The sequence below is a fragment of the Scomber japonicus genome, chromosome 8, assembly GCF_027409825.1.
Source record: "Scomber japonicus isolate fScoJap1 chromosome 8, fScoJap1.pri, whole genome shotgun sequence".
NCBI classification, from domain to species: Eukaryota; Metazoa; Chordata; class Actinopteri; order Scombriformes; family Scombridae; genus Scomber; species Scomber japonicus.
Window position 1 is genome coordinate 17,526,072 of NC_070585.1, and position 15,287 is coordinate 17,541,358.

The 15,287-nt window shown below is 43.4% G+C and overlaps 1 protein-coding gene across 1 annotated transcript; it reads left to right on the forward strand.

The window, feature by feature from the left end:
* The first annotated feature begins 3,573 nt into the window (after positions 1-3,573).
* Positions 3,574-15,279, forward strand: si:ch211-168f7.5 (uncharacterized). The gene is made up of 4 exons (XM_053324093.1): positions 3,574-3,774; positions 9,309-9,528; positions 10,553-10,795; positions 10,946-15,279. The coding sequence occupies exons 1-4, from the start codon at positions 3,574-3,576 to the stop codon at positions 13,483-13,485; spliced, it is 3,204 nt and encodes a 1,067-aa protein (XP_053180068.1). The 3' UTR covers positions 13,486-15,279.
* The last annotated feature ends 8 nt before the right edge of the window (positions 15,280-15,287 follow it).

Genomic DNA, 15,287 nt, shown 5'->3' on the forward strand with positions numbered 1-15,287 from the left:
TTATCATCATGAGTGTACTGCTAACTCCTGACCTTTGACCTCACTGTGTGATAGCCATGCTGACCACATTACAGTGGAGTGGATCATCATGTCCACTTTGTTAGGCTGTTGTTATATCATCGATGACTCACCATGATCATGATGAGATTGGATTGTGTGTCACGTCCAAACTTATATAACTGACTCCTGGTCATGGCCTCATGGGTTTTGGCCTCATGGCTTGCTCTGTTTCTAGTGTTGTCTACTTCTGTTGTTCGGTCCCTTTAGTGATGCGATTTTGCTTGTTTATGTTTGAGTTGTGTAAAAGTGTGTTTTCTGGGTTATGGTTTTCAGTTTGCTCCCTTTTTTGTTCCTGCACTCCTCCCCAGCCCCTTTTCCCTCCACACCTGCGCCATATCAGATTGGTTCGTCCTGATTGCCACCTATGTCCTCACAGCCAATCAACTCCCAGTCTGCCCTCATCTCGTCATCTGTTATCCATCCATTTATTAGTTCAGTTAGTTTTTGAGTCTTGGTTTTATGTTCAGTCTTCATTTGATTTTTGTATGCACGTCCCAGGAGTAAAAATCTTTTTCTGCAGCTCTGCTTTCAGTCTTTTGCATTTGGGTCCACCTGCTCTACTCTGCCTGACTCCCAGTTTGACTGTAAAGCAGAAAAAATGACCAGAAATCAGGAAAATGTTTATTTTTTGTTTTTCCGGGATGACCATGGAAGTGTGGATTAAATGCTAAATTATAGTTGTATGTTACATATGTGGTTCCTTCCCCATCTGTTAAACTGATATAGAGATAGGATGCACCTTACATCTCCTGAAGGACTGGGAGAGGAGGCTTTTCGGTGTTCAGATTTGGTGTAAATTCAACAAAGAGCTTCATCTTCAGCTCTTTGACATTTTAAAAACTAAAGCAAACGTATATGAATATTGTTCCCTGTTTTCCTACGCAGTGACCGTATTCTTTGATCTGTCTACTCACTGATTAATTATTTTTCTATTTTTTTGACGCCCAGAAGGAAACAAGGTTTTGCGACACTGAGACCTGCAGAACGCCTCCCAGTAAGTATTGATTTGGTGTCAAATCACCAAATCTAAAATTCAACTGGGGCTAGATTTGAGGTTTGAAGTTCATTTCTGAACTTGTGTCACAGCAAGATCCATTTAGTATCTGTTCTGAAGCTTCCTAAACAGATGTTGCTCAGCTGTCATGGAGTTTGTAGATGTTCAGATTTACTTTTAGTTAATGTCAGACAGGAACAGAGCAAACTTCATCTACTGATGGATATCATATGATATGGTTAAAAGCACCAGAGTGGCCTTCAAATGACATGAACCTTGAGGTGAGATTGTTTTGTCAACTGGTTGACAAGTTGAGAAGTTAATGTATATTTTACATTTTTTACACAACAGTCTTACATAAAACCATTGTTTCAGCAGTATTTAAATGATCATAGTTTAATTAGAAGTAATTTAATTAATTTACAGCATTTGCTGCTTTATTTGCAAATAAAGGGATCTAGAGTTGGTATTTCTTTTACTCAATGCTCTTAACTTGTTTTGGAAACAGTAGCCCAATTTTTCTTCCTCATTGCCAATAAACGGGAAACTGAGTTTATTTATAGTTTGATTGAGACTGAAGCAGAAAGTGGTCCACTCCTTAAAGGAAGCCTGACAGTGAGGTTGAAGTTAGGGACCCATCAGCCTGGAGAGACATGTAGCCAGAGGGAGAAGATCACCCTCTGCTGGTGAAAAGGTGACATCAGTGTGCAGTACTCCTGTCACAGATGAGGAATTGCATTTACCCAAGCCTCATTGAGTCTAGTTGAGAAAATGTGAATATTTCAAATACTGTATAAGACTTTTTGAGAGTATTTATCCCTTTTTATTTGGGTCAGTAGTGAGTTTCAACCAAAGGCCAGTTTTTGCTGAGTGCTGTTAACTATTTGTTTTATTTGTTTTAACTCATTTAAGAATTAAATATTGTATTTAAGGGTAGATGTCATTTCCCCATCAGTAAGTGAGGGCTAGCAGATCATTTTAATACTCATTTGGCTAAAAAGAACTCACAAACATACAGTATATTCTGACACAGATGTACTTTATTGGACATCCACACACAATAAACAGTGGTCTGCTTCATTTACAGTTGATTGAAAGTCTGTTGTTGTTGCCTCTTTTCAAAAATGGCATCAACACATTGACTCTGTTTGACTGCCAGCTGTTTGTGTTCACGAAGAACAAATCTGTTCTGGTCGAATAAGCTCAAACTGAAACAGTGTTTACATTTAACTTCTGGTATGCACTTCAGCACTATGCACTGTTCAAATAGCACAGCACAACAATGGTTTCAATGCCTCTTCACATGGGAGGACAGTTTTCAATGTAACAGGGTTGATGTGTCTTATTTACATGAGCCTTGTGTTTATTTTAGATTTATTAAGATTTGGAGACATATGTATAAAAGTTTTGATGTAAATGATCATATGAAGTTAAAACTACAGCTTTTATCAAGGGGGAAAGTTGATGGATTTGGCTGAAAGGACTACCATGATAGAGAGAATTGAGGGAGAGAGCATGCAGCAAAGGTCAGAATCACAATCAGAAATACTTTATTGATCCCTGAGGGAGAAACTGGTTCATGTTACAGCAGCTCATATTCTAGAGGAGAAATATGCACAGAAAATTGCAAGAAAAATAAGAAATGTGTAAAATATGGTAATTATACTGCAATATATAACAAGAGTGCAAAGGTATCTGGCTCTCTGGTCTCTATGTTTAGCATCTTAACCCCTGACCTGAAGAGACTTCCACAACCTTATACTTTTCTTTTTTTTCAAACTGCCCACTTTGCTTGTTAAGCAATCCAGCCTTGTTCAGAAGGATACTTTTCCCAACATATTTCACATCAAATCCTGCAAGACCTTTAGCTAATGATACACACATCCTGATGAGGTCACTAACAGACTCAGACACACTATCCCTATGGGAACACTGGAGGAATGTGAGTATATGTCCCCAGGCACACTGTACACTGAAGTTGGACAGTCCGGGGATTTTTCAAGGCGTCCATTCGAAAAACTTCCCCGACCAATCCCGGAGCAGCTCTGGTGCAGTGGCTCCTCCTTGCCTGCTCCCACATGTTATCACCCTCAGTCTGTTGCATTGTCTCATTGGGGACACAGCGCACGGAGCCCAGCGCCATGGCAACTCCTGCGGACCGGGAAGCTTATAAGTGACATAAATAAAATACATGTCAACAAGAAATCAAGCCTGGATTAATATGAGACGTGGCCCGCTGATGTTGCTCCAGGCTGCCAGTGGATTCATTAATCCAGTGTTGTTCGAGTCAGCGGGGCTGCCTGAAGCTAAAGGCTGCATGGCACGAGATGCATGGAGATGGTGATATTTTCCACAATACTGCGTTAATTCAAGCGGTTACTATGAAGCTGTCGCTCGTCCGGACCTGTGCTGCACTACCTGGTGCTGGACCTTAGTGCATTCCCTAACCCTCACTGCACGGTAACTGAGCGGTGGTCTGCCGGCACCCCCGGTTCCGCCCCCCCTCCCCTCGGACGATGATGGCTGGCCGCCGCGGCTGCGTGAACTCGCTGTGGTCGGGCACCGAGCGGGTCCGCATCGGAGAGCGCCTCAAAGCGACGCTGGCCGGGGTGCTGGAGCTGGAGCTGCTCAGGTGCAAACACCTGGGGATGGTGGACGCAGCTCTGGAGGACCGCGCCACAGACGGGGAGCAGAGCTCTGCGACATCCCGCAGGCAACAGGTCAGTATGTGCTTGTAGCCCGGGTCTCTACATGACGAGATTATTAAATATGGATGCGGGGATGATGGTGATCTGCCAACAAGCCAGTCCCTCTGCGGTTCAGTAGACAGATTTTATCTCTGCCTGGCGGCGCATGGCTGTGCCGAGAGCTGAATAGCCAATTGATTGAGATGGTGCCAGAGAGCAGCCAAGCATGCAGCCTGATCATTATATACAGCAGCAGTGTGTGACTGTCACATGGAGCAAATGTCATTGAGGTCAGGCTACAGGACCAGCTACTGGCTGGCTGGCTCTTCGCCCCGGCTCAAGGTTATAAAGGAGGCTGTGGTGGGATTCAAGCACTAAAGTCAGGTGTAGGTATTAATAGCCTACACCCGGCAGCAACCAGACACTGCTGCGTTTTTTGGCGCTGGCCGGTAAGCTCATCGGCTGTAAAGGTCACTGGTACACAGTTTGCATTCAAATCAACCAGTCTGATCACAATATGTTTCATCTGTGTGTGTCATCCTGTCCTAAATTTTGATCTTTTATTGGGTAATCCTGAACGCTCCAGTGCAGCGTGCATGGCTCACTCTGAATGATCAGGATGTGTGATTAGGCTCACACCCAAACACATAAAGAAAATACATTTCCCAACCCTTCCTCCTGAAATTGATACACAAGTCTTTTTGTGTTGAGAATGTGGAGAATGTGGGTTGACATGTAATCCAGGAGGACAGCATGTGAACAGGTCCCATCCTTGAGGCCTGGTCTGGATACTGAGGCTGCACCCTCCACTGCAGGTGCTTTATGGTCCTTTATTCGTGAACTCAATCTGAACCTGTGAAGTCACCAACATGTGAAATCTTTAGTTTCTACATTAAAACTTAGAGGATAAAGATGACTGTGAGAACGCCCTGCAGGGTTTTCTTGTTAAAATTCGGAAGATTATTGATCAAACTAGAATTGGTATCCAATTGGTAGCCAAACAATTTGTCAATTTCATCAATAGACAAGATGGGCAGAAATATAATCAACAGCTTTTTTGATAATTGATTAATCTTTGAAGTCAATGTCTAAAATGAAAGAAGAAATTATTAAATAATTAGTGATGCACACGGTGCAGAAATGTTTTAGCTTTCTGTGGAGCTAAACTTCAAGGAGCTTCTCTGCATTGCAAAGAGAGTGTGCATGTTATTTTCTGCTAAATCAGTCCATCATGGATTATCTCTGGATCATTTCCAGATTTGACATGACAGGTTCATGTTGTGTTCACCACTTTGTATATGGAATAAGTCTCTATTTGATACATTAATAGCATGGTATTGTTAATCAGAGAAAGCAACAGATACTTCAACACTCACTATCCACAAGCTGTTATTACACTGTGAATATGTGTTCCTGGTACTGATGAGTGGTATTAGTCAGCAGCCTGCAGCACATGAATACATGTTCTTTCCAAATCAGGCTGCAGCTGAGGTCACTTTTGCAGAACAATGTGTTTATTGGATGAAATAATGTGAAATAATATCCCTAACAGGCTGCAATAGAGAGACAAAAATAACTTGTTATAATAAAAATCAGTGCAAGGACAGAATTTGTAGTCCGATGTGATCAAGGGCATCTCCATGGAAGTGTGGCTCATCATGTGCTGCCTTCCTCGCCACCCACCCACCGACATCTATGTTGTTCCCCCTGCAGTGCTGAGATATCCTGTGGAGAGGGCAGGCAGCATGGCTCATTCTCACCTCTGAAAGGAGCTGCCAGTGTGCAGCCTGGCTCCCGCCCTCTGCTCAGGCTGGCCTCCGCCAAAACACACACACCGACATTTACACAAAAGGAGACAAATAGTTGTTGCAAAAGTGATCACATCTAGTTTAAACACTGCAGCAGCTGGAGATAGACCAAACCAGGTCAGTTGGAGCACCTGCTGATTTTATTAAAGGTGTAAAGGTGAAATAGCTGTACCTATTGACCGGTTTCATTCCTCAACACATTATATCCATTTTACCTGAAACTCATTTATCACTGCTTTGGAAAAAGACAGGTTGTTCTGTTTTCAGAAAATATATCTATGTTGTGAGCCAAGGATTAGATGAGTCATAACATAATGCGGTCTACTTCAACACCAGCTTTGTTGTGTGTATGTTTTTTTTTGTTTTTTTTCCCCATTTCAGATAAACTCTTGAAATGTGATTAATCTTTTCACTCTATAATAGCGGAGAGAGAAAGTTGTCACTGTGTAAATCCCTGTTTGGCAGGTTGGGATTATGGCTGCACAGTCATCTGTGATGGACAAATGCAATTTGAAATTCATTTTCATCTTTTCAAACATGTGATGTGTTCATGCTTAGGGGTTGGCTTTTGGATGAACCAACATTGGTCGGTCAAACAAAACAAAACATAATTTTTGTCTGTGGAAGATTATAATAAGCATTTTTCTCTTCTTTGACATTTTACAGACCAAACAATGAATCAGTAATGAAAAGAAGCGTTAGTCGTAGCCCTACATTTTTATATGCAATCTTTCATTATAAATAGAACCAGCTTTCAATTCTTCATAAAGTAGAAAAAACTCAAGTGCTCAGTGAGTAACATTTTAATCTTTTTATACTTTTCAACAGCTGTTCTTGCCTTCAAAGCAAGTCAAGGCCAAGTTGGTGAAAAACTGATTGTTCCCACTGTTGCCATTCAGTGCTCAAACATAAACCGAGTAAAACACTTAGGAGGAGAATAAGCGGATGTGCTACAGATGTGCCCTCGTGAAGTCAGCCTGTCTTGAAATTAGGTTTAGTATTGGAAAGCATCATCTTACATGGGGAGCCATTACCCTGACTTGTGGAGTGAGACAGCTTTTGTCTGTGGCTTTTGCCTCAAGACCTTTCTGAGCTCACCAAAAGAAAAAAAAAAGTATGTAACGTTGATACTTTCACTTGTTCGTGTGCAATCCACCTGCATGTGGAGCTCATCCCATTATATCACTCTGTGGATGAAGATGAAGACAGCTCAGCGTGGGCTGTTCTTTAAATTTCAATACCACATTAATAATTCATGAACAATAAATACTGTGCTGTACTTCACCGAATGCAAGCTCCATCCTACACTGTTTGCCCTCAACATGGCAACCGCTGCAGCAGTCTGTCTTGCTGTACTATGACATAATGCACTCATTAAGACGAGGTGTGTTGCTCATGCAGCTGAGATCACTGTAGCATTATTATCTGATTGACCCATATGTGTCCTACGTATTGTTCCAGAGGGGGATGCACTTCTCCCTCACATGAAGGAATATCATATTACATAGCTTAGAGCGGACCCCCACCCACTTGTCTGTCAGCCTCCTATGATTTGATCATGCACTAGTCTCTGTGTAACATTATATCGTGTAATTGATGGATAATATGAGAGAGAGAGAGAGAGAGAGAGAGAGAGAGAGAGAGAGAGAGAGAGAGAGAGAGAGAGAGACTTCCTATTTCTTCTTTAAATCGACAGAAGTGAAGAGAAAAAGTTGAAGCTCCAACAACTGCAGGAAGATGGACATATGTGCTTTTATGGCAAAAGGAGGAATGAGGCAATGAGTGGGCTTTGGCGGCACAACAGACAACCGAACATACACATGAGGAAAAAGTCACACCAGGACTGGATGGTGTGTTTTCAGACTCAGGATGAGTTAAATATTTCGCCCGGCCTTGTTGTTCTGTTGTGGGTCTGTGTGTGGGAGTAGAAGTGAGAAAGAGAGAGAGATAGAGAGAGAGTTAGAGAGCGAGCAGCTGTAGCTATGGTGAGTAGGGGGCGGTTGGCTCGATGGATATTATAGAAGTAGGAGGGGGGGGGGGGGTTATTTGTCAAGGGGAGTGTGGGGGAGGTGAGGGTCCTTCAAGATGCCCTTCTCTCTCACCCGGCAACCGCTCACCCTCCCCACCTCACCGCCTTCACTCACTCAGTGACTCATTCTCATTTCTCAGTCTCTGTCTCTTTTTTTGTCCCTCTTGCTTGTTTTTGGTCACCCACTCAGCCACGACTCACTTTAGACTCACAGGAAAAGGAAAGAAAAAAAAAACAGGAAAGAAATGAGTCTCCTCTTCTTTTCAGAGAGAGGAAGAAAGGAGTGGAAAGAAGATAAGCTTAAGACAAGTCAAAGTCTGAAACTCTTTTCCTTCTGTCCGTCTTCCTCCTCAGTCCATCCCCCTTCCCTTCTGCCGCTCTGACTGCTCTTTGTTACGTCATCTGTCTTCTCCCATTATCTTCTGAAGCCCCCCCCCCCTCTTCTCTCCTGTCACCCAAGCAGTGAGTCACTACCTGTATTGTTTCCTCAGTAACAAGAGGATTGACCAGTGCTACTCAGGGTTTCTGTTGTCTGGGCTCAATCGGTCTAATGCAGGGGCTCTTAGCTGAGAAGGTACTGTAGGTAGGGGATTTGGAGGATAATTGAAGGGTAGTGGGGGTAGTGGGGGTGGTGGTAGTGGTGGCGGGGTTACCCAAGCCCCTACTAATCTAGGAAATTGAGGCACTTTGCTATCTTGACAGGGTGATTGTTATTCTTGCTGTTGTATGGGGCCCCTCATTCCTGACTGTTACGGTAAGGCTGGTGTGACATCATCTGGGTGTGCGTCTGGTAAATGACATCACGAACACGAAACCCAACATGTTTTTTCCACATGGATCCAATGGTCTGAATTTCCCAAAGAATCCTGGTCAACTAATCCTGGACCGACCCTCGTCCTTAGTAGTTAGACAATATCATAAGTGTGTAATTTAAGGAGTGTGATTGTTACACATCACAGCTGTATTTCACTGCTAGAAATGCTCTTATATCAGCACACAGATATCCACAGATATCTAAGTGATACATTAACGTACAACGCCAGCTGCTCTGCTAATCTGCTGTCAATCCAAACACCCACCATGTTACTGCTGGAGTAAATTTACGGCTTCACATATAAGTAGAATACCACAATGTTAAAATATTTAATTTCAAGTAAAAATCATTGAAAATTTTACTTTAAGCTAAATGTGTAGCGATTACTGTAATGAGCAACTATACCTGTGAAATAAATGAATGAAAATGAATAAATATGAATGAATAAATGAATTATACAGTATAATATTTCCTTCTGAAATGTAAAATTATAAAGTAGTGCAAAATGGAAGCACAAAATCCTCAAACTGAGTACAACATAAAGTACAGTGCTTGTGTAAAAGCTACTTTCAACACTCAATTAAAACAGAGGAATACTGTACGTCAGTATTATGTATTATCTTACTGTGTAACTGTATATTTATGGTGTGATTATATAATACTATAGTTATAAATCCCTATGGTCCACAGTACTGTGCCTGAGCAAATTGTAGCTAAAAGCTGACAAAATTACTTACAACTTTTTTGTACATTTACAATGTAAATTATGTAGTATATTGATAATGTAAACCAAAACTATATAAACAGTAGTTCTTTCACACACAAAAAATAATATATAAATGTTGTAATCTACTAATAACAATCACATTATCACTGTTGCTCAGGCCTAACCTGTCTCATGTTTTGTTTTTTTCAGGCTCCCTCTCCCTCAGAAATAATGGTATCGCCCTGTCAGACCAGCCCGGAGGACTCTGGCAGTAATTCTGGGGATGGGACGGTTCATTCCTCATCTGGCAGGGCAAATAACTCACGCTGGTCTACTCTTTCTTGGGATGCCCCATCTGACCTACTGTCTCCCCCAACACCAGACCCTAGTGGTGCAGTCCACCTGGATAGTGACTCCAGACCTAGTTCAGGTAAAAAGACACACCTAGACTAACAGATACACACTTGTGCTCAGCTGTGAATATTGTAAACAGTGTGTGATGTGCAGCGCTGACCTTTATGATGACCAACACGGTCCAGTTAAATATTAATCATACTCCTTTTTTTAAAACTTTGGTTTACTTGCACTCTGTGTGACTTGGCAGTGACTCATTCAGTTTCAGTTTACCAAACTCTTATCTACTCTTGGTCCCTCTACACCCAAGTCAGACATTCCTCTGTTGCTATACACTCATACATGCGCTCCTTTATTTGCGTGAAGTGAAAATTTAAGTTATTTTCACAGCTTAAAGTGTTAAGATTTCATGTTAAATCTGATTTGTTAGCCCTTATTTGGAGTGCATTTACTGTTTTAGCACTGACTATCTAGACATTACCTGTTAGTTAAATATTGTCTCCGATACTGTGACGCCTTTTCCTGGAATTTATGTTTTGAGTTTCTGTCTTTGTTGTTATTACTGACCTTGTTAACTAACATTTACTTTTTTTATATCGAAAACTTAACACTGTTGCTATTTGTGTTGCCACAAATATTTTGTATGTGACAAACGTAGCAGACAGAGAGTATAAAACTACAAATGTAAAACCCATCCATAAAAATCACAATTGTGTGACTGCAAAGAGTAGCAGCATTAATGACATCCATGTTTATGTTTATGAAAATGATGGATTTTGTCTTTTCAATTTGTAATTAAATTTAACATAAATTGTTTCACATAGACATAGCTTGACTACAGAGAGGCCTATGCAATCAATCCACAAAAGATGAAAAAGAAAACCTATCCCAATCCCAAATAAATCCCAATCCCAATAATAGAGAATTAATAACACTAATAATAATAATAATACAGTTTAAATAATGACCAGCATATCACATAACCACCAAACAGGTCAGGACTCTAGGTGGCCCCTATTTCCTCTCCTTCATCATCAGCTCCTCCAAATAGCTGGATGTTGTGATGAGATATTATGTAATTTATTTCCTGTCTCTTCAAGGTTTCTATTCAGTGAGCGGGAGCTCCCTGTCAGACTCTTGCTATTCTGTGTCCAGTGATGCCGCTCAGGGAGGACCGGTGCCACCAGCCAGACCCCTGAAGCTTTGGGAGCAGGCTCCTCTTACTGCTGACAATACTGACATCTTGTGGTCAGATGGTGTAATGAAGCAGCAGCAGACACAGCAGCCTGCAGTTTATACCTGCCAAGATGATGCTGAACAAACAGAGGGGACATCAGTTTCAGGTGAGGATTTTCAGCAGTCAGGTTCACACTAGTGTTTTGGCTACAAAACGCCAGTATGTTGGGAAAAAGACAGATAATAAATATTTAGAGAACGATAATCTAAAATAAAAAATGTTTGGTCTGAAAGTCTTCCTCTCTTGTCTCTTGCAGTCTCAACTGACCTTGAAGCGACTGGTTTGAGCTTTCTGTCTGACCTCTGCTCAGGCCTCGGTGACTCTTTGATTTCTTCCATCCTCCCGCTTCTTGATCCCTCCTCCTCTTCCTCCACCTCCTCCCTCTATCCGAGACCCCAGCTGGATTCTCGCTACTGTACAGACCTGGTGTCCCGTCGGACCAAAGAGGTATACCCCTACCCCAGCCCACTGCATGCTGTTGCTCTCCAAAGCCCCCTCTTCACCTCCCAGAGCCAGGAGCAATCAGCTTCTCCAAGTCCTGAAGCAACCCAACCAGATGAACCAACAGAATCCACTGCTGATTTAAGTATGCCTCTCCAGCCTCAGCAGCCCACAGCTCAGGCCTCTTTCACCCAGCTGGAGCAGTACATCTCTCGATTAGCTCGCCAATATCACAGTCGGGTAACCGCTTCCACCTCTGATCTCACTTCAGCTGCTACACACTGTCCAGTCACACAAAAAGGCCTCTGTACCCCTGGCAAAAGTCATGGTTCCACTCAGTCCCTGTCTGCCTTTGAGAGCCGCAGTACACCCACCACTCTGCCAGGGGGCAGCATCACACCCTGCAAATCACTGCTGGGGAACTCTGCCAGAGTCAGCCTCAGCACTACTGGGAAAAAAGCCACCAGGAACTCAATCAACCTGGGTAACCTTCCCTCTGCAACTGGAGAGGATTTGAACATTAATTTGCATCTCAATCTCAACTTGAACCTTACTCCTGGTTTAAATTCTGGCCCGGGAACGGTAGACAATCCTAAACATGGCAGTTGTGGAGCTTTGCGGAGTGATTTAGCTGCGGCTTCCACAGCTTCTACATCACTCTCCACTTCAACACCCACCCCAGCACTTAGAGCTCGACCTCGCATTTCCACCTGTCCCTCCAGCCTGAGCCACCGCAGTTCCCTAGAAGTTACTTCAGGGTCTGTAACCAGTTCTGGATTTGGGTCAACCGCCTTCTGTCGATCATTAGACTGGAGCAGTGGTCCTCCACCTGAGGCTGGTACATCAGTATACGGCACAAATTCTGGATCAGCTCCTGGGTCTCAGCGCAGCAGCTTGATCCAAGAGTCAAATTCCAGTCCCAAGCTAAGCGAAGACTCCCCCATGGTGGGAGAGATCTCCCGCCTTTCTGGCCTATCAAGGTCTGTCGTAGTCGGCCTGATGGAACAAGGTGTGGAACTGGACATTGACTGCTTCCAAGCAGATACAGCAGGTGACGTGAGGGGTCATGGTAAAACTCACCTGACAGCCCAGACAGATCAGTTGCATGACTACACTAGACTGACTGAACTGAGCCCTCAGAGACCAATACAGCTGTCTCTCAGTGTCACCCACTCCCCGCAGTCTCAGTGCAGTCTCACCCCTCCTCTCTCCCACTCCAGCAGCCCCATTCACCCTTACCAGTCCATTCATATTCCCTCTGCCCACTACTCCTCACACTGCCACTACCAGCAGATCCCTTCCCCATCTGATCTTCCTTCCTCCACAGCCTCCTCCCCTGCCTCCCGCCCTACCGCAAGGGGCCGCTCCCCTCCACGGCCTCTCCATCCTTCCCCCTTGGGTGCCACCCCTCTCTCTGTTTTCCGAAGGGATGCACCCTTCCAGTGTTCTCTGCCTCGTACCCATAACAGGACCTCTCCTTTGGAGCATGGCGGCATCCAGCCAAGGGGTGGATCACTTCGGCAAAGTGGGGGAGGAAGTGGGGGTACCGGTGGGTGGAAGAGGGTGGAGGGGCTCTACAAAGGGAAGCATGCCTCCCACAAGCTGATCAGGGCAGCTACAGTGAGCAGCTATGGCAAGAGAGAGGACTACAGCTCTGTTTGGGGTGAAGAGGAGGAGAGGGAGCGAACAGAAGCCCAAACATCCAGAAAGACCTCTAACAAACTCTGGAGGGGCTTCGAGGGTCGCCTCTGGGGTAAAGAGTCGGAGAATGAAAGAGAGGAGATGGATAGAGCCGAGTATGGCTATGGATGGAGAAGGAACAGTGGTGGAAGCTGGCGAAGGGAACATCGGAGGGTGAAGGCGGGGTCCAGTAGTAATGACAGGAGGCCAAAAGTAGAAAGCTCTCCAATATTCTCAAGGAAGCGGGGAAAGGAGGATGGGGAGAGACGCAGCTCCAGCCTCAGGCTCTCCAGGAGGGCTCTGTTCAGGAGTGAGTCCCAGGGTTTACTGGTGCCTCGTAACCACAACGAGGAGCCCACAAAGCGGGCACACTGGGTCTCCTCCTTAGATGTGGGGCAAGGTGGCATGGGTATCAGCAGAGACGAAGGACTCAGACTGCTAAGAGCAAAGGAGGACAAACGTGTGTCCTCCACAGCCAGTCTGTTTAACCTCTCTCGTTCTCAGAGTCTGGAGGGCAGCTGCCATTCCATCTCCCCGCTCTCCTCCCCTTCCTTTTCTCCATCCCCTCCTCCAAGGATGCCCCTCCAGCGCTCTCGGTCGCTGCGGGACTTGGGGAGGAGAGTGTTTGGCTCCATGAGGTCTCTGAGTCTCAAACGGAAACCACCCAAGAAATGACATTTGTACAATAAATGATCACAGTAGATGCTACATCCATGTGATACATTCAAAACACCAGTGATGGCTGGTTTTGTGTCTCATCCTAAATGGAAGTTTCATCATTTTTAATTTTAAAATGTAACAATTATTTTTGGACTGGTTAGACTGACAAGACACTGGTTCTGTAACACTGGCTAAAATACAATTTTTTCATCCACCACCAATATGATGGAAGTTCCTCTCAGGCCCAAAGTGTTTAAACCTTTTAATTTTTTTCATGGCAGTTTTCATTCATTCTAGTTGTTTTTGTAAATTTTTAAAGACAGTTGACATTTCTCTACTTTTATAGCTGCCAACAAAGTACAAAATGCCCACCAGATTTCTCCAAACTAAAAGGTCCTGTAGCACAGTTAAAGTGCTTTGTAGCAAACGATTGCACTGCATGTCCCAAAGTCATTCCTCACTGACACTGCGTTCTTCTAAAATTTGCAAATTACAGTAACAAGCAGAGCACAGCAAAATGTCAGTGAACTAAGGAGACAACTTTATTTGGGATGAAGAATTCCTTTGAGGAGCTGCAAAGAACTACAAACCTTTGACAATGCTTTGACACCTTGACTACAGTTGTCCCGCTACAAGCATCGGAAATGCCTCCAATTCTGCGTAAAATGCTGGAATGGGTATCTGCGAGTATGCATGGTCTATGCGCTGATTCGATACCACATAATTTATTAACAAACGTTAAAGTAATTTCAAACCCGGATACATCTGCTGTTGTCCCAGAAAAGCAAAGCTACTATTTTAGATCAGCAAATAGTGTAACATGAGCCATGTGAAAACTTTGGCAATATTTTACACCGCAGAGTCCCATCAGTAAAGAGGCAATGTGTACAGTATGCAAGGCTTTAGTTTCGAGGAGTGGCATTAGTGTTGCCAATTTCAACACCAGCAGTCTTACAGAGTATTTAAAGACACATTACGTGAAAGATAGCAATCCTATCACATCCATACAGGCTAAGCAGTATACAGCTGTTTATTTTTACCCCCCCAACGCAACGGCATCGGATCAGTACTCGATATCGGTTGATACGCAAGTTTGGGTGATGGGATCGGTATCAGGAAGGAAAAAATGGGCTCAGAACATCTCTAACCATAACAGAAACACAGCTCTGATTAAGACAAAGGAAATGTACCTCTTTGGTTGAAAGGTTGTCCAATTTAAAAGGCACTGAACATACCCATATTGGCTATAAGCAGCTTCCTTATAAATATATTGGTTGAATCTTCCTGTGAACCACGAGTATGAATGTGTATGTGTACACTCCCCTTATGCATGCTGCTCTGTGACTTGTTTCGTGATTATAGCTACTGTGAGAATGTGATATTCCTCTTGGTTTATAGGCAATAATGCCTCTGAAGTACAATCATATTGGCCAGACACTGACCAAAACCAAGCAAATACTCTTTAACTTGTTATTGTGCTCAGGATTTTGAAATAAATATTGAATGATGAATATTTGAGACAAAATGTGGCTGCTCATGGCTTACGATTAATAAAAGAAATGTTTAACTAAACTTGAAATGTGCGTGAAATACCTATAGTATGTGGTTTGTACAACATTGACAATCAAATGAGTTTGATAGAAACACAGCTGAGCTTGGACATTCATTATACAAAATATTTTACTTGAAAACTCACAAAATCAACTTTGACCAGACAACTGCAATCATGAAGGCATTATCAGGACTGAGTAGTACATGAAGAGTCTCATTTTAGCTGTCAGAAGCATCTTTGTGTGAAATATCCAAACTCCTGCTTT